This window comes from Euleptes europaea, chromosome 16 (genome assembly GCF_029931775.1).
Source record: "Euleptes europaea isolate rEulEur1 chromosome 16, rEulEur1.hap1, whole genome shotgun sequence".
Taxonomy (NCBI): domain Eukaryota; kingdom Metazoa; phylum Chordata; class Lepidosauria; order Squamata; family Sphaerodactylidae; genus Euleptes; species Euleptes europaea.
This window is the reverse complement of record NC_079327.1, coordinates 1,495,296-1,517,293: the sequence shown is the minus strand read 5'-3', so window position 1 is coordinate 1,517,293 and position 21,998 is coordinate 1,495,296. Positions and strand designations below refer to the sequence as shown.

The window sequence follows — 21,998 nt, the reverse complement described above, 5'->3', positions numbered from 1 at the left end:
AGACCTTTCTCTGCCTGAGACCCCGGAGAGCTGCTGCCGGTCTGAGTAGACAATACTGACTTAGATGGACCCTCAAGGGTCTGATTCAGTAGAAGGCAGCCTCATGTGTTCATGTGTTCAAGAACTTAGAAGTAGTTAAAACTGTTGGTCTTTCTACAGACAGGTTTGCCACATCTGTGTAATATCTTCTGGAGAACATAGTAACACCTGAAAGTTATTTCTACAAATATTTATATTCCACTCTTCTCTTTGTGCCTCAAGGCGAATTCCAATTTGTAATAAGAGCAAGATTCAGTTAAAAACCATTGAAACTCCAGAAAATGCCTTTAACTCAAACCCCATAGAAAACCATAACAAAATGGCATCCTAAAAACCTCAAAGGACAACATTTCCTTCCCCTCCTCAGGGAGTCCATTCCATAAAGAGAGAGTCATTATTGGAAAATCTCCCAAATAAATTTAAAGTCAGTAATGCGCTGAGTAAAATGAGGACCCAGCTTGCTGGGGGTAAAGGGAAGATGACTGGGGAATGCAATGGCAAACCACCCCGTAAACAAAGTCTGCCTGGTAAATGTCAGGATGTGACGTCACCCCATGGGTCAGGAATGACCCGGTGCTTGCACGGGGGACTACCTTTACCTTTTAGTGCACTGAAGCCTTGACTCCTCCTCCTTCTAAAATTAAAATTACCATTTCCACTTGTTTGAAAAAGTTGAAATTGACACAGTGTCAAAAACAATCATGCTTTCTACTTTTCAAACGGCAGTTGGATCATTGCATTCCCTTCCCGAATGCAGGGCCCGATCTATTCTAGTTGAATTAGCCCGGATTTATCAACAGCTACGCAAGTCACAGGCTGCAGCACAAACTTCTGGCTTGGCTAGAACCGCTGGAGCAGGACAGCCCAAAAACAAAATGTGAGAGGAGCTACTGCTGAAAAGCATCCTGAATTTTAGAAATCATGGGGAAAAAACACTCTTTCATTTTGAATAGAATTCAGTCCTAAACATGGCTACTCAGACAACTCTTCAGTCCTTTTCTATAGGACTTGGTCCCAGAACAGCACTGTAAAAAGCATAATTCATAGGAGTTTTTTTTTTCAGGGCATCCCAGAATTTCGTATCTTTCCACTGGAAAAATGGGGGAGGGGAAGATTGGGGTAGAGTGTCTCTTCTGATATTTTCTGCATCCTGTTAAACTTCATTACAGCCTGAAACTATTCAACAGTATAGCCTGATCAAACAATTCTGTGTACACATTTCCTGGATTAAGCCCCCCCAGAGGGACCTGCTGCTGAGCAAATCTGCAGTAGAATCAGGCTGCAGTATCATGGTTACTGCAGACAAAAATACCTCGCCTGAACTCATATTTATTTCATTTAATTTAAACTATTTATACCCCACTGTAAGACTGTGAGGCAGTTTAAAAATACAATAAATAATAACTGACATTCAGGGAACAATTTATATCTTGCTTGAGCCCAATAAATAATATATCTTTGAACACGCTCACATTGCTAAAATTTATTTCTCTGATCAGAATCAGTGTCTGAAACACCCACCCTTGCTTCTTCTGATCTCTCTTTTGGAGATTAAAAAAATTGGGATCTTAGAACATGCAGTCTTCTCAACTTTTCCAAGCTAGTTCGGCCCTTGACAGTGTGTGTATATTTTCAAACTATAAGAACATAAGAAAAGCCCTGCTGGATCTGACCCAGGCCCATCAGGTCCAGCAGTCTGTTCACCCAGTGGCCAACCAGGTGCCTCTAGGAAGCCCACAAACAAGACGACTGCAGCAGCATTGTCCTGCCTGTGTTCCACGGCACCTAACGTAATAGGCATGCTCCTCTGATCCTGGAGAGAATAAGTATGCATCAGGACCAGTATCCATAAGAACATCAGAAAAACCCTGCTGGATCAGAACCAGGCCCATCAAGTCCAGCAGTCTGTTCACCCAGTGGCCAACCAGGTGCCTCCAGGAAGCTCACAAGCAAGATGACTGCAGCAGCATTGTCCTGCCTATGTTCCACGGCACCTAATATAGAATCATAAAGTTTGAAGGGACCACCAGGGTCACCTAGTGCAACCCCCTGCACAATGCAGGAAATTCACAACTACCTCCCCCCCACACCCCCAGTGACCCCTACTCCATGCCCACAAGATGGCCAAGATGCCCTCCCTGTCATATATTAGGCATGCTCCTCTAATCCTGGAGAGACTAGGTCTGCATCATGACCAGTATCTGTTTTGACTTAGCCGTGAATAGCCCTCTTCTCCATGAACATGTCCACTCCCCTCTTAAAGCCTTTCATGTTGGCAGCCATCACCACATCCTGGGGCAGGGCGTTCCACCATTTAATTATGTGTTGTGTGAAGAAATACTTCCTTTTATCTGTTTTGAATCTCTCACCAACTCCCTATGGTTCTGAGCATGTTATAAGGTATCCTTACATAATCTCTAGTATGATATCCTAGTATGAAACAAGAACCTCTTGCATATTAAAAAAAAGAACTCAGAAAGTTATCCTTTTACATTGTCCATAACAGAATGACGGAAAAACATTGTGGTAGATCTTCCCTCTGTCCCTGGGCCCCAACTATGGACATCAGGCAGCAGTGTGCTGGCTATCTCACCACTTAGGGTGGCCTGTCTGGCATCGAGAAAAAGGGCCCTGTGCCTTTAACTGAAGTTTGGGGTGTGGAACTGGGCAGGTGAAGCTTTTCATTTCACGGAGGTAAGTAACATCACCTGGTAACACAGCATGATTGATTGATACCTTTCAGTTGCAACCAAGGGGGCTAGAGAATTTTCGCCAGCTGGCAACCTAACACAGCCTGGATCCCATTTTAAACAGGGTTGCCAACCTCCAGGTGGGGCCTGGAGATCTCCCAGAATTCCAATTTATGTCCCGATGTCAGGGATCTGTTCCGCTGGAGAAAAATGATTGCTTCAGAGGGTGGCCCCTGTGTCGTTGTGCCCCTCTGTGGTCCCTCCACCCCCAAACTCCGCCTTCCCTAGACTCCAACCCTCAATCTCAAGGAATTTCCCAAATCGGAGCTGGCAACCCTATGACTAAGGTTGCCAGCTCTGGATTGGGAAATACCTATAGATTTTGGGGGCGGAGCCAGAGGAGGGTGGAGTTTGGGGACGGGATTTGATGGGGTACAATGCCATAGAGCCCAACCTTCCAAAGCAACTGTTTTTTCCTGGAGATCTGTTATAATCCGGGGAGATCTCCAGCCAGTACCTGGAGGTTACTACAAGAAAAACTCAACACCGCTGTTAATATAAGATAGTCGTAAGAACCAAACAGGGTAGGCTCGAAGTATCAATCTAACAACAATATTATTCAAAGTTAAGCAATACAATTACATATAAATGCAACAAATACTATACAAATGTGCTGCTCAATAACAAAATTTAGTAAATACAACAAAAGCCCAATGGCTATTTCCGAAGGTGGACGCAGAGCAAATCCAACAAATTGGAAGATGATCAGGTATAAAGTCCAAAGGTGAACGTCATGGTCATGCCGCTATAAGAAGACAGCACAGAGGTACCGGAAGTCAGGCAAACCGGCACCGCCAGGAGGAAACGCTTTCGTGTGAATCTGCAGCCCGTTCATTTGGGAGCATAAAATTTGTTTCAGAAATTAAATAAAAATAGCATAAAAGAACTGAAGACGTTCAGTCTAATATAACTGTTTTTTCTCCCTGGCTAATTTGTGAACTCCTCCTTTGGAGGCTGATGAAGCTTTAATTTGGTGAAAGCGCCTCAACTACCCGGGAAAGCGTTTCCTCCTGGCGGTGCCGGTTTGCCTGACCTCCGGTACCTCCGTCCCGTCTTCTTGTAACGGCATGACCATGACGTTCACCTTTGGACTTTATATCTGATCATCTTCCAATTTGTTGGATTTGCTCTGCGTCCACCTTCGGAGATAGCCATTGGGCTTTGTTGTATTTACTGAACTTTGTTATTGAGCAGCACATTTGTATAGTAGCTGTTGCATTTGTATGTAATTGTATTGCTTAACTTTGAATAATATTGTTGTTAGATTGATACTTCGAGCCGACCTTGTTTGGTTCTTACGAGTACCTGGAGGTTGGCAACCCTACCTACGACTGACCCCATGCACTGCAGGGGAGGGTGCTTTGCTATCATGTCCTGAAACATCTTGTTCTCCTGCCCTCTCCTCAGCCTTTTTTAATGCTTTTGCCGATTATGCACCCTGAAGAAGCGTTCTGGGGGGCTCAGAAGCCTGCAATGGGGTATTTTCCGCGGTCCTGATCAAAAGCTTTTGCTTGTGCTCTTCTTGCGTTGCTGTCGGGGGACAGGCGAGGTGAGCCTGGGCGGCAACGCGAAGCTGCGTGGATTGTCCCGGGCAGGCACCCGTAGCCGCCCCGCTCCGCCTTCTCTCGCTCGCCATGGCGGGAGGCGCCGCTTCGGCCTCGGAGTCTCTCCGCCACGCGGAATACGGGGCGGCCAGGAGCGGCGGTCCGGACTCGGACGCGGGGCTGGTGAGTGTCGCGGCGGGGCGAGGCCGCGGGACCAAAGCCGGAGGCGGCCGCGGGCAGGCCTCGCGGCCTAGGCGCCCCGCCCGAGTGCGCATGCGCGCTTGGCTGCGGAGCCTGGCCCCGCGCCGGCGTCGCCGTAGCAACGCCCACGTGGCGGCCCCTCACGTGACAAGGGGTCCCGCAGGCTGAAGCGCCGCCGGGGCGGTGGAGGCGTCAGCACCGGTTGAATGTCTGCCTCTGTCAGAAAGCAGGCGGCGGAGCGCTTCTCAGCCAGACTGGCCTGCCTTTCTTTCATTCGTTTTATTTATTTATTTGGAGCATTTATTAGCATTATTTATTTGAAGCATTTATTATTTGGGGCATTTATTAGCATTATTTATTTGAAGCATTTATTATTTGGGGCATTTATTAGCATTATTTATTTGAAGCATTTATTATTTGGGGCATTTATTAACATTATTTATTTGGAGCATTTATTATTTGGGGCATTTATTAGCATTATTTATTTGGAGCATTTATTATTTGGGGCATTTATTAGCATTATTTATTTGGAGCATTTATTATTTGGGGCATTTATTAGCATTATTTATTTGGAGCATTTATTATTTGGGGCATTTATTAGCATTATTTATTTGGAGCATTTATTATTTGGGGCATTTATTAGACGCCTTTCTACCTACAGGAACTCAAGGCGGCTTACACTATAAACAGTACTAAAACACCCCAAAATACATAAGATCACTAATTTAAAACTGGTAATTTAAATTGTTACGTTAAATTATTCATTTGTTTCTCCCCACCCCCTCCAAACAGCAAAGAGACTGGTCCCCCCCCCGGTCTTCTCTCCCCTCTGTCTGCTCCTCACAAAAATCTCGTGAGGTGGGTTAGGCTGAGTGGGTGCGAATGGCTCAAGGTCATTTCATGGCAGAGTGGAGATTCGAACTCAGGTTTCCCAGGCCATAGCCTGACTCGGAACCGCTGCCTCACAAACAAGCCAGTTCTGGCACCAATATAACTAGCCTGTTATATCCATCTTGCCTACTCGCCTCTCTCTCTCTCTTGACTAAGGGTCCGTGTGTTGTCATTGAATCTTAGATTAATTGATATTAAACGAATTGCTGTTCATTAGTTTTAATTTAATAATGTGTCATGTGTTTTATGTGTTACCGTGTTTTAGCTGATTTTATATGCTGATTATGCTGATGTAAACCGCCCTGAGCCCGACTTGTCGGGGAGAGGAGGGATATGAGTTCAGTAATAAATAAAAATAAATAAGCAGTCCATCGCCGTCAGTGGGCCTTGAAGCAGCTTTCAGAGCGCTGGCGGAATAGCCGAGCTTTGCTTTTGGAGAGAACAGCAACCTTGTAGGGTAGATGAGGTGGTCGTGGGGAGCATCGGGTTAAAGGGTGACACCCCCCCCCCTTCGTAGCCTCTGCACAGGCCTCCTGCTGTCATGGTCCTTAGTGCCCCCTCCCCTGCTCCTGTAAGATAAAAAAATTAGATAAAAAAGGAACGGGATGCAGGTTGAGTAACCCTTATCTGCAATGCTTGGGACCAGAAATGTTCCATATTTCAGACCTTTTTGTATTTTTGAATATTTGCATATACATAACGAGATATCTTGGGGATGGCACCCAAGTCTAAACATGAAATTCATTTATGTTTTATATGCACCGTATTCACATAGCCTGAATGTAATTCTAAACAATATTTTAAAATAATTTTGTGTGCAAAAGTTTAACTATCCAACCAGAATACCTGAATCAGCTGTTAAACAAGAGCAACAACTAACTAACAGTGGCAGGCTGAAGGCCTGTGAGTAATGCCTGCATGTCAGCTCAAAACATCTGGTTTTCGGGTCATTCCGGTTTTGGGATGTTCAGTTAAAGGATACTCAGCCCGTCCATCTTAAATGTAAATTACTCATTCCTGTGACGGAGCAACAAAACTATTCAGAGACTGCAGAGGTCATTCGAACTCTTAATTTCCTTGTTGCCAGGCCCTTCTTGATCAGCCCGTGCTATTATGTGCCTCTTTGTCATGTAAATATAAAATACCTGCTTTCTTTCATCCTATGTAGAAGGACAGGGGGCAAGAAACGTGGGCCCTTTCCCATTAGGAAAAGGAGCTGCCTAATTACCACCCTTGCCTCCTATTGTAAGAATTAATGTTTGTAAACTGCTTCAAGAGGCTTAGATTAAAGATGCTACACAAGTGGCAGGAATTATTCTTGAAAGTGATGACTTGGGTTTCTGTAACAAGGCAAAACATGACAAGAATTCCAACAGTGAAGGGTAATCGCTTGAAGTGGTACATCTGCTGCAGTGTTAAAGAATATTAATGTGGGGAACGAAGGCAAGCTCTGAATTGGTACAGTGTGTTAGCCTTTGTGTTGGCAATTTACAGGGCCACAACATAAGAGTTCTGTTAACCAGCATGATAAAGGTTGAGTTAGAATTCCAGAATTCTGTTTTTTTTTAAAACAAAAAACAACATGAGCTATTTGTGAAGCCGATGCTTTAATAAAACCTGCAGAGAAACTGAGATTTTATACAGAAGTGAACAGTGTAGAAATGTGTGCATAAAGCTGGAACATTTAGGAGCAATGCAATAGCTACTGTCTGAGTGAGCTGGCCTATACTGCACTGTAGAGTTTCCTCTCCATTTCCCTACATTATAGAGAATCTTGTAGGATCCAAGCTGTGTGAACATAAGAAAAGCCCTGTTGGACCAGTGGTCCATCTAGTCCATCATCCTGTCTCACACAGAGGGCCAACCAGTTACTCTGATTATATTGCCAAGTTGTCTCCATTTTGGTTATCTCCCCCCTCCATCTTTAGTTGTGGGACCTGTTCATCATATGGAGCTAAAAAAGCAGGGTTTCTGGCCATTAGTGCCTCAAGGACTGAGAGCTGGCAGGGGAGAGAAGTCTTAATATAGGGTTGCCAACTCTGGGTTAGGAAATTCCTGGAGATTTTGGGGGTGAAGGCGGGGTTTGGGGAGGGGAGGGACCTTAGCGGGGCATAATGCAATGGAGCCCACCCTCCAAAGCAGCCGTTTTTTCCAGGGTAACTGAGCTCTGTCATCTGGAGTTGCAATTCCTGGAGATCTCCAGGTCCTACCTAGAAGTTGTTTTGTTTTGTTACTATTGTGATTGTAATACCACCATTGTTGTGTATTGCTTATAACCACCACTATTGTTGTGTATTGCTTATAACCATATCTTTTTTGGTTTATATTCAGCCCAGGAGGCTTTATTTTTGTTTAGCTGTTCGGTTTTCCTATATTTTCAGCCTATTGGCACTGCCTTAAGCCCTGCGAAGCTATTGTGTGTGTGTTTTGACACACTTTTCATTTGTTTTGGTGGTCTATTTTCAATACATTTGACAGTAAGACAAACACAGTTGTTGTTTTTTGATATTGATGTTTATTATTTTGAGCCACGTGCTGCCTCTTTGTACAGTTACACCTACCTAGAAGTTGGCAACCTTTACCTTAATCTCATCACACTGAGGCCAAGAGCAGTCCTAGGGAGGTGTCTTACAACCCTTTATGGGGCTTCCTGCCTGGATTGGAGAAGCTTCCTGAAGCTGGATATAAAACTGAAGCCAGCGGTACCCTTAGCATAAAAGTGTGTGTGGGGTGGGGGTGGGAATTTGGGCTGACAGGTGTCTCGCTTACAAGTGTAGTCCTGACTACGCAGAGTAACTGCTGCATTCCCAAGATGGAAGGGCATTTCTGTCTTCAGACAAAGGGGTGGCGATTTTTGCCCATTTTTCCCTCGCACTTTGCCCTTGGCACTGTGACTGAAGGGAGTCGGTGTGTCACAGCGCCAAGATGAAGCAGGAAATTCATCTGTGGATCTGCTTTACAAGTGGCTTTTGTTAAGATCAAGGCACTGTTTGGGAAAGACCGCAGCAAAGCAGGGTAAAATAAAAGAAAACAAAGTATTTATTTGTTCGATTTGTACCCACCCTCAATCCCTGGCCAAAAATGGGCTCAGGGCGGCTAACAAGCATACAGAAGCAAACTCATTCAACCAATAAAACATTCTCCATAAAATTTACAAATTCAGAAAATATTTTAAAACCAGAAAGATCCGAACACAGGTGGCTAAAATCATGGGGTAGCTGCAGCACCCAGCAACCAAAACACACAGCAATCATGGCATGATGAGAGTATATACTAGGCTCAGTGCTGGAAGAGGTAACCAATTTACCTAGCTGTTTTGAAATTAAGAAAAGGTCAATCATGGAGTAACATCTGTGAAATGGCGAAAAAAAAGGTATAATCCTTGACTGCCGGATGTCGCTGTCTCCAAACATCTACCAAATTCAAATGGTCAATATAATAATTCAACAAGCTATTAAGGGAGGAGTTAACTTTACCAAGTTTACTTTTACCCTGATCTGTCATCCCACTGACAACATTCAGCATTGAAATGGCTACTTGTTCTTCAAATCCCGTCAAAAATTCTTTTAGCTTCCTATTCAGTAATGCACAGAAGCCCTTTTGTTCTTTGTTCGGTGCATATATAGTTAAGGTTGCCAGGTCCCTCTTCACTACCGGCGGGAGGTTTTTGGAGCAGAGCCTGAGGAGGGCAGGGTTTGGGGAGGGTAGGGACTTCAATGCCATAGAGTCCAGTTGCCAAAGCGGCCATTTTCTCCAGGTGAACTGATCTCTATCGGCTAGAGATGAGTTGTAATAGCAGGAGATCTCCAGCTAGTACCTGGAGGTTAATACAACCAAAAACCTATGCTGCAACAGCAACGCTAACGATATATAAAGCAGCACGGAGGCTCAAAATGTAGCAAAATATATAATACACCAACCAAACAAAACAAGTTACAAATCCATACAAAATGTCAACATACATCCACCAGTATACATACAGACATGAACATGATCAAGCGTATAGGCCAGCAGCATATGTGTCACAATTACCATGAAACTAACAATAACAACAAGAACCCCAATCCACAACAAGAATGCATTGTAGAGTAGAAGGGTACAGTTCGTATCAAGCGTTAAGTCCAATGGAACTGGAAAGTACAATGGAACAGGAACGCAAATTTCGAAGTCTTCTTCAGCTTGTCCGTTGTTAATTTTCATGTGATACTCCAAATATGAAATGGATGAATGCATCTGCAAATAGTCCTCCGAGGGTTCAGTCTTAATCCTCCTAATGGCCTTAATGGATAATGCTCAGAGTTCCTGAACAAGGGTGTGGGTGCTAATGTTTGCGGCACGCTGGAGCTGATGCTGTGGTGGAGGAATGTCCTGGTGGGAACAGGAAGGGCTGTACCTTTTCATGCTAGAAAACAGGGTGATTTTGTGACTCGCGTGAAATAAATATCTCTTCAAATGCCCTGACTATTTTCGTAACAGTTTCATATCCCACCTTACTTTTCTTCTTCTTAAATAGGCCAGATCTATGATCGCTGTCGGGCTGGGCGTTGCAGCTGTTGCTTTTGCAGGTAAGTAAAACAAATTGTATGATAGGAAAACCAAGCATGCCTGCCCAGAAGAGAGCCACCGTGGGGTAGTGGTTAAGGTGTCGGACTAGGACCTGGGAGACCCAAGTTCAAATCTCTACTTGCGCCATGGAAACTTGCTGGGTGACCTTGGGCCAGTGACACTTCCGAGGAGTCATGAACAGAGAAGACAGATCTTTCTACAAGCCTGAGAAAAGCCCCAGGTTTGCAGAAAAACGTGAAATCTAAAAAATAAAAATTGGGAGATTAAAACCCTCTGAAACAAGAGAAACACCACCTGTACCTGTAAGAAATGGATGCCCTCTGAAATCTCAGCGGCCCTTGCGGGGGTTGATAGGCGACCACAACAGTATTGCCAGTTTTCAAACTTTGGTTTCTGCCAGTAAGGGGGAGGGGTCAGGGACCTACCCAGGGTTATTTTGGTCTCTCCGCCCCTTCTCCTCTCCCTTCTGCATTGGGAGAGGACTCATGGGGGCAGGCCAAGCAGTAACCACTAGGCAATTTGCTACTTTCCCTCAGCCAAAACAAAAAAAAAAGGTTATTAGCTGAAGAATAGCCTATTTATTGGCCAAGAGTGAAGGGTGGGGGTGGGGGGGCAGAAAAAAAAGAACACCCCCCCGATGACTCCCCCCCCCCATTTTTCCAATTGGAAAATTTGGGGAAGCCGTGAAAAAAAAAGACCGTTAAGGGATAGGTTTTTTTTCTTTTGGAGTGAGAAGAACCTTGTCTTATGAAGTGTTTAAGCTTTTTCCAAATGTACAAAATGAAGAAAGTCTGAAGACTTTAATTTGGGGGAGCACCGAGAAACAACTTTTATACTGTAGACATGTACAACACTTTCAAGAATATTTAAATATAAATATTTCTGGAAACAGTTAATATGCTGTAATGTGTTTAATGATAATACATTATTAAAAAGTTTAGTGTTTTCGGCATTAAAATGTTAGCTTAATATCCAAACGTGAAAACCTGAAAACCCACCTATTCTATGAGAAAGTTTCCTTTTTTTTCTGGACTTCAAAAGTTCTGGATATTTTATATCTCTGTTCATTTGTGACTCCTTTATTGTTGCTGCAAACCACCCCCATGTGGTGGACGGTCTTCATCACCTTTGCAGCCATAGGGACAGCATTTGAAGGGGTTTGCTTGTGGCGACCCTCAAGGATTGCTGACGGCAAAACGTTACAGTGTGCTAATGTAAAAGCTCTCCCATATGTTGGTGTACATAAGATTCTCTGCACATTTCCTAAACGCTGGAAAATTGAAGACCGGGGTTAAAGGTGAACCAGGTCTGCGTGAGGCAGAATAGATATTCTGGCAATCTATATTGCAGGCCCTGCGATTTGCTGGGATAGAAAACCCAGCACTATTAATTTTTTGGGTGCTGTAAACAAGTTCTGTGCCCACCAGACAGAGGATGCCTGCTCCACGGCAGAGAGTGAAACTTCTTCTGGCACAAGGCCCACTAAAAACCGTCGATATTGTGCAAATTGAATTTTTAAGCGGAAGAGGAAGCATCCTGTGTGGCAGTGACTTATCTGGTACACATGCAACTTGTTCATAGGATCCAGGCCTCAGATTATAACTCTTGTCCATTTATTCATATATACGTCCCTCAAAACTAAAGAGGCTATAATTAGAGGAGGGACTTCTGTGGCAAATAGCCAGAAGTTCATAGAATCATAGCGTTGGAAGGGGCCACCAGGGTCATCTAGTCCAACCCCCTGCACAATGCAGGAAATCCACAACTACCTCCCCCCCAAACACCCACAGTGACCCCTACTCCATGCCCAGAAGATGGCCAAGGTGCCTCCACTTAAAAGCCTCCAGGGAAGGAGCACTTGGCTATAGTCTTTGCAATGGCTGTTCATGAACATTATCCCATTTTGAGGCTCATAGCTGCTACAGTTAGGTAGTCCCAGAAGAGGGAGTCTGAGGAAGCGAGCCTGCATCCTCTCCGTGCCTGGATTATATCCATCAACTAAAATCACCACCATAGCCCACCCTCAGAAGAGCAAGCTGGTTGTGGTGGGCGGTGGAGATTTTACTCCCCTTCCTCCATGGCCAGCCCTCTGGAGCATCTCCACCTCTCGCCTGACCTGCTGTACTTCCTGCTGAGGAGAGGGCGAGAAAGCCGAGAGAGAGGAGCCCTTCCACTTACCTCAGAGAAGTAAGGGCTGGAGAAGGTTCAGCAGTGGCTGGAAGAAAAAACCCTACATGGGCAGAAGTACTCCGTTTTATCCTCACACCAACCCTGTGAGGTAGATGAGGCTGTGAGCATGTGATGGCCCTGTGTCAAGCATCATGGCAGAGTGGGGTCTGGAGCCCTGGTCCCATTCTGCTTGTAGTTGGGGACTTGGTGTTGGAGCAGAATAAAAAAGCGAGGTATCGATAAATGTCATAGTTGCACAAGCCTCCATCAACTAAAATGTGAAAGAAGAAGAGTTAGTTTTTATATGCCTACTTTCTCTGCCACTTAAGGGAGAATCAAACTGGCTTACAATCACCTCCCCACAACAGACACCCTGTGAGGTAGGTGGGGCTGAGAGATAGTGACTGGCCCAAGGTCACCCAGCTGGCCTTGTGTGGAGGAGTGGGGAAACCAACCCAGTTCACTACATTAGCATCCGCAGCTCATGTGGAGGAGTGGGGAATCAAATCCGGTTCTCCAGATCACAGTCCGCTGCTCCAAACCACCGCTCTTAACCACTACACCATGCTGGCTCTCCCCACCTACCCTGTGAGGTAGGTGGGACAGAGAGTACGGAGAGAACTGTGACTCCCCCAAGGTCACCCAACTAACTTCATGTGGAGGAGCGGGGGAACCAATCCAGTTCACCAGATTACCCTTTGCCGCTCATGTGGAGGAGTGGGGAGTCAAACCCGGTTCTCCAGATCAGACTCCACCACTCCAAGGTCCAGTTTACAATCCTGGCAGTGAAAAATATGAACTGAGGACGTATATTGTAGCGATCCCTGAAATCCAGAAGATGGACTTATCAAAGCGCATGGAAACAGCGGGCTCGGGAGCCCCAGCCTCGGAGCTTTGCTATCCATAAGCAGATGCTTCCCCCCCCCCCCCCGTCACGCTGCAAATGGCGAGAACGCCTTGGTGCCTGCCAGCTCCTCTGCGCTGCACTGGGCTCGAGTCCAAACCCATGCATTCAAGGGAGGGCAGCAGTTTGGACTCCCATGCAAATAAGATAACAAATTAGATTTCCTTGCACAAGCTACTGTTGCTGCCTGCTTTTGCAGCAGATGTGCCAGCTGCACTCCTTTTGTCTCGATATTTTTCTAGGTCGGTACGCCTTCCAGTTCTGGAAACCGCTGGAACAAGTCATCACCGGAACGGCAAGGAAAATTTCAAGCACTGTAAGTTTAGACCTGAGGTCTCTTCCAAGAAAGCAAAAAAATTTTTTTCTTCTTCTTCCTATATGCAGGGTAAATATGCCTGTCCCCTTAGGGAATTAGTTCATGTATCTGATGAGCCGGGGTCATGGCATTCTTCAAAGTCCCACAAGACTTCCTTCTTATTAAAAGAGACTACAGTGGCTAACCCCCCCCCCCCCAGTTTTTTCAAGTGACTTGATTCTGAGCCCAGGGTAAAGGGGGAACTACCTTCTGGTGGGGGCATGAAGCATTTTTAGAGCGGTTTTCAACGTCTTATATCTGTTGTCTTAGTGTTTTTGTATTTTTATATTGCTGTTACCCACCTTCTATCCTGAGAGGCTCAGGAGAAAGTCAGGCGTATAAAAATTTGAAATAAAGTATGTATACATTTTTGAAAACTGTACTTGAAGTACTTGAAGGGCTGTCATATAGAGGAGGGTGCCGAGTTGTTTTCTGTTGCCCCAGAAGGTCGGACCAGAACCAACGGGTTGAAATTAAATCAAAAGAGTTTCCGTCTAGACATTAGGAAGAAATTTCTAACAGTGAGAGCAGTTCCTCAGTGGAACAGGCTTCCTTGGGAGGTGGTAAGCTCTCCTTCCCTGGAGGTTTTTAAGCAGAGGCTAGATGGCCATCTGTCAGCAATGCTGATTCTATGACCTTGGGCCATTCACAATTTGTCAGATAAATATATGTATTTAATAACTTACAGGTTGAGTATCCCTTTATCTAGAAATCTGATATCCAAAATCCAAAACAATTCAAGTGCCCACAAAGGGTAATAAAATGGCACGTTCGCAGGCCAGTCGCGCCAACAGCAGGTTCCCCGTAATGTACCGCATGCTCAAAATTATTAAAATTATTGTATAAAATTACCTTCAGGCTATGTGTATAAGGTATATATAAAACACAAACGAATTTTGTGTTTACACTTGGGCCCCATCCCCAAGATATCTCATTACGTATATGCAAATATTCCAAAATAATGAACACTTCTGGTCTCAAGCATTTCGGATAAGGGATGCTCAACCTGTACTGAAATATTAAACTACTGCCATTGTACATTTTTAACTATTCCTCTGTAGAAAGAGGTACATGCTTTCCATATTTAGTTCTGGTCTGTTTGACCATGTTACTCAAGGTCCAAAGGGCTTGTTTGGTTGGATGAAACGGTTAGTGATCCCCATATAGTTATTAAAAGCACAAATGAATTCGAAGAGCTCGAATGGCTAGTCCAATCAAGCATTGTAATAGCAATTTTTAAGTGGCATCGATAAAGGACACAGAAGAGCAGTATCTGATTCCCCCAGGCCACCCCTCTTCCTGTTAACCAGCGACACACCATATTTAATCTTACTAGCGCCAATACAGTCTGAACTACGTTTGCAAATGTAATTCCTTTTCTTTGACTGAGCTTGGAACAGCAGGCTCTCTTATTCAAAGGATTCCCGAAAGGTCCTTATGTACCAGATTCTATAAACTCAGGCTAGCCCCAACCTCGTCAGATCTTGGAAGCTAAGCAGGGTTGGCCCTGGTCAGTATTTGGATGGGAGACCACCAGGGAAGTCCAGCATCGCTAGACAGAGGCAGGCAATGGACAACCACCTCTGAACACCTCTTGCCTTCAAAACCCTACAGGGTTGCCATAAGTCAGCTGTGAGTTGTCAGCAATATATATAAATATATTGCAATATATATAAATAAATAAACACAAGGTCTGTTTATCCACACACATACATGTTTGTTACTCAAAGCAAATAACAGCATTACTATCCTGTCTTTAAAAGTGGGAGTTAAGAATGGTTTTACAAAACTTCTAAGAGACCTGACATCTTTTTACTTTCAACGATTGTGTCAAATCTAATCTGATTTGAAAAGTATTGATAAAAGGTGCTCTTATCTTCTCCAGCAACGAAATCTTTTCATTAAAAGACAAAGATTCTTCTCCCTTTGATCATACTACAAAATCAAATTGGCTTCCTTTAGAGTTTGGTGTGCTTCTGGAGTGTCCAAACGTTAGACACCAAAGGAATATTTCTGGATTGAAGTTTCTTCAAAGTCTGTCCTAGGTTTTTGAGGTTACCTTATCTTTTCAAAAATCCACAGTAGGTATTTGTAGAGGAGGTGTGTCGATTTCTGCATCTTGACAATGTACTCTATTGCTAGGCTGCCGAATTCCAGGAGTCAGTGAGCTCAAAACCACTCATCTGTCTCCAGACCTCAGGAGGCCCCATATGTGGGGAGAAGGAGAATTTCCCTACTCACTTCCCGGGTGATTCCTTGCAGGCCTTCAACCATTGACACCCATTTCTCATGCCGTCATTCATATTTAAGAACAGCATTTCCAGCGTAAAAGAAAGAACCTTACATCCTGAAATGCAACTAAAATATGTGTGATAATGATTGCAGTGCAAGAAATGAAATGGGGTTGTGCTGCTTTTCAAGCCCTCTGGGTTTAAAGGTTTGTAGCCTCTATTTCTAAAAATACAAAGCTCAGCTTCCTGCAAACTAAAGTTTCAGCATGCTAAGCTGCTGGCCATCTTTTTCTAAACCATGACTTTTGTACAGCGCTCTTTACAGCATTTCCTAAGTCAAAAAGAGGGATCCCCAGATCCTTCACAGGGAACTGGAAATCTAAATTTTGGGATAGATCACGATGGGTAGCTGTGTTTGTCAGTCTGTAGCAGTAGAAAAGAGCCAGAGTCTAGTAGCACCTTAAAGACTAACACAATTTCTGGCAGGGTATGAGCTTTTGTGAGCCACAGCTCACTTCTTCAGGTACATTTTGGGAGTGGGAAAGAAGAAAATGTGGGGCTGAAGGGATGGCGTGTGAACAAAAGCAGCTGATGTCTGTGGGTGAGGCTCAAGTTCAGCTTCCGTCTCACAACTGCCTAACGAACGTGCCACTTTTAGCTGGGACCAGGTAGGGGAAGTGAGGCTATTGCCTTTTGTACACACGTCTAATGACTTCTTCCTGTCTCTCCCATATAGAGTCTCTCCTCCTACTACAAAGGGGGGTTTGAACAGAAAATGAATCGGCGAGAGGCTGGTCTTATTTTAGGCATCAGGTGAGTGCCCTGCAATTCGAGTTAAAAAATAATAATATATATATATATAGGGCAGAAACACCCCGCTCATCAGTCTTTTATTTAGAATATAGCACACTAAGGTGGCATTAAAAATAACTGTACAGTTTATTGTCAGCCTGCCCTTTGGGGGGGCCGGAGGAAAGGGTGGTTATTTTACATTTATATGCTGCTTTTCTAGCATTGTGCTTAATTTTTTAAAAGGTTGCACTCTAATAGAAACAGTACAAAAAGAAAAAAAGGGGGGTTGGGTGGGAAGGGAAAAAAAGCACATTCAGGAACTATCACACTCCGTTGTTGCCTTCTGCACTCACATATGTTGAGTTCTACATGGAATCTTGTGCAGAACTTGGGAGTTTTGAAAACCTGTGTTCTTTCCTTTAAAAAAAAAAAAAAAAAGAATAGCAAACTTGTAGCTCCAAGCTTGGGCTTGCCAACCTCCAGGTGGGACCTGGAGATCTCTTGGAATTTCAGCTCGTCTCTAGACTACGGAGCTCAGTTGCCCTGGAAGAAATAGGCTGCTTTGGAGGGTGGACTCTTTGGCATTGTACCGCACTGTGGTTCCTCCCCTACCCAAACCCTACTTTTCCCAAGTTCCTCCCCAAAGCTCCAGGAATTTCCCTAACTGGGTTTGGCAACCCTTCCCCAGCCCCCAAGATGATTTTGAAGATGTTAATTTTGGAAGCAGGCAGGTTTAAGTGCAATGAACGGCCCTTTTGGTTGCCTGCTGGCCTACAGACAAGTGGTCTTCCCTGTGTGCCCCTTCCTGCCTCTCATTCATACCAAGAAAAAAATTGTTAATTCTAAATTTACACCAATAGACCTGCTAGCACGACCTGTTGGAACACTACCAGGTGAACACTACCTGTTGAATCAACAATTTGAATTCACATTGAATTGTACCACCTGTTGAACATATATATTTGTAAGATTATTTCATATACTGTTATATAAGCAGATTTTGTATGTTACATCCACTATGTTTATTTTTGTATATTAGTTGTGTTGAAATATTTTTTATGACTATCTCATGGTGAATTATAACCTACTTATGTTGAACTTATTTAAAAGATTATATGTTTATAATCTATCAATGTAGTAATATTTTATTTTAGGAGGTACTATCTGACTATAGTATTGTCTCATTCATACCCGCCAATGTGCTGCACGTAACCAAAACATCTTACATTCTGCAAGAAATATGAATTTATGAAAAAATAATGTCAACGGGGTCAAAATGAGTAATTTACTTTGTGTAGAACCACGATACTGTGAGTGGCATTCCTAGTCCTGGACTATCTAGTGTGTTCCCTCCACTGCAACTCTTAGAATTTTGCTGCAGTCGTATCTTTTGAGATCAGCTATTTTATTTCTGGCTGAGGATACCGTAAACTTGCCAGCCACTGGTGTATGGGGAGGCCTTGCAAATGACAGCTATGAAGCACTTCAGATAGACTGAAGAGCGTATAGTTTCGGTCAGCAGAAAGAGAGAGAGAGAGAGGGACGCAGGAGTGCTGCTATCACAGGTCTGAGTGGAGTATATATGAGCTCTGCTGTGTGTGGAATCCCAGACTGCTCTTTTCCAGCTGCTTCCCATCACATGCTCAGTCCAGATGTGCACCTGAGTTTTTAGAAGAAGAGTTGGTTTTTATATGCCGACTTTCTCTACCACTTAAGGAAGAATCAAACCTACCTTCCCTTCCCCTCCCCACAACAGACACCCTGTGAGGTAGGTGGGGCTGAGAGAGTTCGTAGAGAACTGTGACCGGCCCAAGGTCACCCAGCAGGCTTCATGTGGAAGAGTGGGGAAACCAACCCAGTTCTCCAGATCAGAGTCCAGCACTCCAAACTACTGCTCTTAACCTTTACTCCCCGCTGGCTCTCCATGGCACACAAGTCCCTTAAAATGCAAAAACGGGGGGGGGGGAGTATTTTAAAGTGAATATTTCTTCAGGTGTGCAGTGGCATGGTTTGCCCACCAGATGGCAAAGATACCTAGATTGTTTAAAATATATTTTTCAGATGCAAACAGCTAATTTTCAGCATGTAAGAGTCATTATTTATGGTAAGCCCTCAATTTATTTTTTTACAGTCCGTCTGCTGGCAAGGCCAAGATAAGAACTGCTCACAGACGAATCATGATTTTGAATCACCCTGATAAAGGTACGCTTTGATTTGCATCAACAGGAAGTGACAGGGGAGGAGGGTGTAACATGTAAAATGCTGCCAGCCCCTGTCCCTTTGCACAGAGTGATTATCACTAGATACTCAAGCGCAGCTCCCCTAGTTTGAAGCAGTTTATTTCCAAGTAAAAGATGTTGCCGCCATGTGTTCAGCCCATGCCCAACTGATTAACATTCAGCCACTGTGAACCGGAGCAAGGAATGCAGGGCCTGTCTTTGGGGTCATTCACTGGATCACAAAGTAAGTAACTGTCAAGCTGTGGATTTTCGGGAACTGCCGCATGAAACGGCTGGCTTTTTGAAGGAGGGGAAAACATCCTTATCTACTTGAAGGTTGTTCCTGGAGCCATACACCGACTAACACATAACTTTTTGAGTAGAATGTTATACAAATGACAAACACACGTACTAGATTTTAATGCCCTTAAACGATAAAGCCCTGCACAGATGTTTTAACTAGCCAGATTTTTAACGTAAATGCATCTCCCCCAAAAGCTCTTATTATAACTTTAACTACACTACAGCTGCCTGCGAAGGGGGAGCCCATATGTTCCGTGCTTGTTTGTACTTTGATACAACAGATGGCTCAGAGTTGCACAGTATTTAAAAAGCCAAAAAGGGGGAAATGAAGACTTTTATATCTGGTTGACAGATTTACAGTTGATTCCTTCTCATTTCAGGAGAATAAATCTTAAGTCTGACTTAGTTGTTGAGGTGAAAGGTGTTGAGTGCTTACATGCAGCGTGGTGTTGTATCGGATGCATCAGATCGAGACAGCCAGGAAACAACACATTTAGATGTAAACAAAGGACGTAATCATGATGAAGACTGATAAAAGCACACCCTTTCTGAGTTTCTTGTGATTATTGCTGATTAGGCTTTGGGAGATTAAAGAGGGGAAGGAATTGTTCCTCATTCCCTTTAAAAATTCTCCCACCTAGCAGGGCTGCAGCATCCTTCCACGCATGTCTTTCCTGCATAAGTGAGGAGAACATAAAAGGGCCGCAGTCCTGCCCACCTTGTTTTCCGGGTGTCACTGGCAGGGGGAGGGGCTGGCAGCTGTTTTGGGAAGAGCCTTGATCAGGGAATTGCTGTTGTCCGCCACGTGGGCCAGTGAATGTGTGGACTGAGAGGGCTGCACTTTGTGCTTCCGTGGGGTGTGACTCCTCAGAATGGATGCTCGGGAAAAGTGGCGTGCCGCATTCTCTTGCTGAAAGCACATATCCACAGGCAAAGATCTAGGTGTGGGCTCAGGGGGCATGGTGCCAGCGCATGGTGACCTCATGACAGCAGACCTTGGGAAGGCATTTTTAAGTGGCAGGAGGCCTCTGGTTGGCCCTTGAGGGGAGAGGGAAAAACAAATCACAATCAGAGGCGCATGCTTATTAGGTGCCGTGGAACACTGGTAGGAGAATGCTGCTGCAGTCATCTTGTTTGTGGGCTTCCTGGAGGCACCTTTGTGAACAGACTACTGGACTGGATGGGCCTGGGTCTGATCCAGCAGGGCTTTTCTGATGTCCTTATAATGACAGGGCAATCCGTGGCTACTAATCAAAATGGACACTAGTCATGGTGCATACCTATTCTCTCCATGATCAGAGGAGCATGCCTATGATATTAGGTGCTTTGGAACACAGGCAGGATAATGCTGCTGCAGTCGTTTGTGGGCTTCCTAGAGGCACCTGGTTGGCCACTGGGTGGACAGACTGCCGGACTTGATGGGCCTGGGTCTGATCCAGCAGGGCCTTTCTTATGTTCTTATGTAAGAGTTTAAGCCCTGGCTGTTGTCCATGACTTCAAAAATCTCATTAGCACATCACTGCGATGTAATGATTTCCATATTTGTTTTCAGTTTTCTTCTGAGAGAAAATGATTCTCACAAGTAGTGCTTAGTGCTGCACGTATTTTAATATTATGCAGGTAGAAATGGAATACTTTGGAATCTTGTGGTCTGAGGGGGTCCCTCCAATGGGGAGTTGTTATCCGGTGAATGCCACCATGAGGTGGGATCATGAGAACTGGTCTGGGCCTCAGTACAAGTGGCAATTGACCCTAAGTTCTGATACGTTTTTAACACAGTGAAAGTTATTTTTTCCCCTTCTCTTTCTTTTAGGCGGATCTCCCTACCTTGCAACCAAAATCAACGAAGCAAAAGACTTGCTGGAATCGAGCAGTAAACATTAGGGCCCCAGGACTTGTCTGTCATGAGCGATATAATGTATGCTACATTGAAGAAACCTCAAATGCTGTTGCTTCGCTTATAGCAACTATCTGCATTGGTTGGTACTTCGACAGTTTCATTAAGAAAGTTCTCCAGAGACTTGAAAAAACTATTCCAAGTATTTATTAATAAAAGCGAGATTTTCCCATATAATTTGCCTGAGCCATTCCTGCAAGTATATATATATTACATAGTTATTACCCTTGAAGCATGACGTCAGTATCGCCCTTTTTGTAGTGTGAAGGAAAGGACTGATGTTTTACATATTTTTTTCTGTAGCAGAAAGATTAGGCTGTCTTTCTTTCTTTCTTTCTTTCTTTCTTTCTTTCTTTCTTTCTTTCTTTCTTTCTTTCTTTCTTTCTTTCTTTCTTTCTTTCTTTCTTTCTTTCTTTCTTTCTTTCTGAAATTGCGATGCAAGACCCTTTGGTCATGCCCAGTCAGGCCCACAGCTGTGGGCTGTAAGAGCCCTTGGGGGACTTGGAGCAGGGTAGGGTGGGCTGCAGTCTTTTTTTTTCCCCTTTGGGAAATCCATCAGCCTGGCTCATAGGTTTGCTGCAAGAATAAATTAGGTAATTCCATATATGCGACCCTGAACTCCTTGTAGGAAGAAGCAGGCTACAAACACGCTTAAATAAGTGTACAAGAAAAGCTGTTTGTTTGCAATATTCCAAAGCGTTTTAATATGTGACATTAAAGGTAACGGAGAGAGATCCCGATGGGTAGCCATGCTAGTCTGTCTGTAGTGGTCAAAAAGAGCAAAGGTCCAGCAGCGCCTAAAAGCCTAACAACATTTCTGGCAGGGGATGGAGCTTTCATGAGCCACATCTTCAGATGCAGCTGGAATGTGAGTCCATCTATTCTTCTCTGCATAAGGGCAGATAGACTCACATTGTAACTATCTGAAGAACTGAGCTGGGGCTCATGAAGGTAACAGAGTGGTTTTCGGTTGTCCCTTGTCCCCCAGGAGACCTGGTGCCGGCCATAAAAAACCCCTTCCTGCCTCCCTAACGGTTGCCATCTTCAGACTAAGAGGGTCCAACTTATGTTCTCCTTGAGTCCTCCCAAGCTGTGGGGGAAACCCCTCCCGCCCAGTTTGGGACCTCCGGTAGGTAC

The 21,998-nt window shown here is 44.4% G+C and overlaps 1 protein-coding gene across 1 annotated transcript; it reads left to right on the top strand.

The window, feature by feature from the left end:
* The first annotated feature begins 4,447 nt into the window (after positions 1-4,447).
* On the top strand, positions 4,448-20,892 carry DNAJC15 (DnaJ heat shock protein family (Hsp40) member C15). The gene is made up of 6 exons (XM_056862012.1): positions 4,448-4,516; positions 9,939-9,990; positions 13,307-13,380; positions 16,387-16,463; positions 18,574-18,644; positions 20,778-20,892. Exons 2-6 carry the CDS (start codon positions 9,948-9,950, stop codon positions 20,846-20,848), a joined length of 336 nt encoding a protein of 111 aa, XP_056717990.1. The 5' UTR covers positions 4,448-4,516; positions 9,939-9,947; the 3' UTR covers positions 20,849-20,892.
* The last annotated feature ends 1,106 nt before the right edge of the window (positions 20,893-21,998 follow it).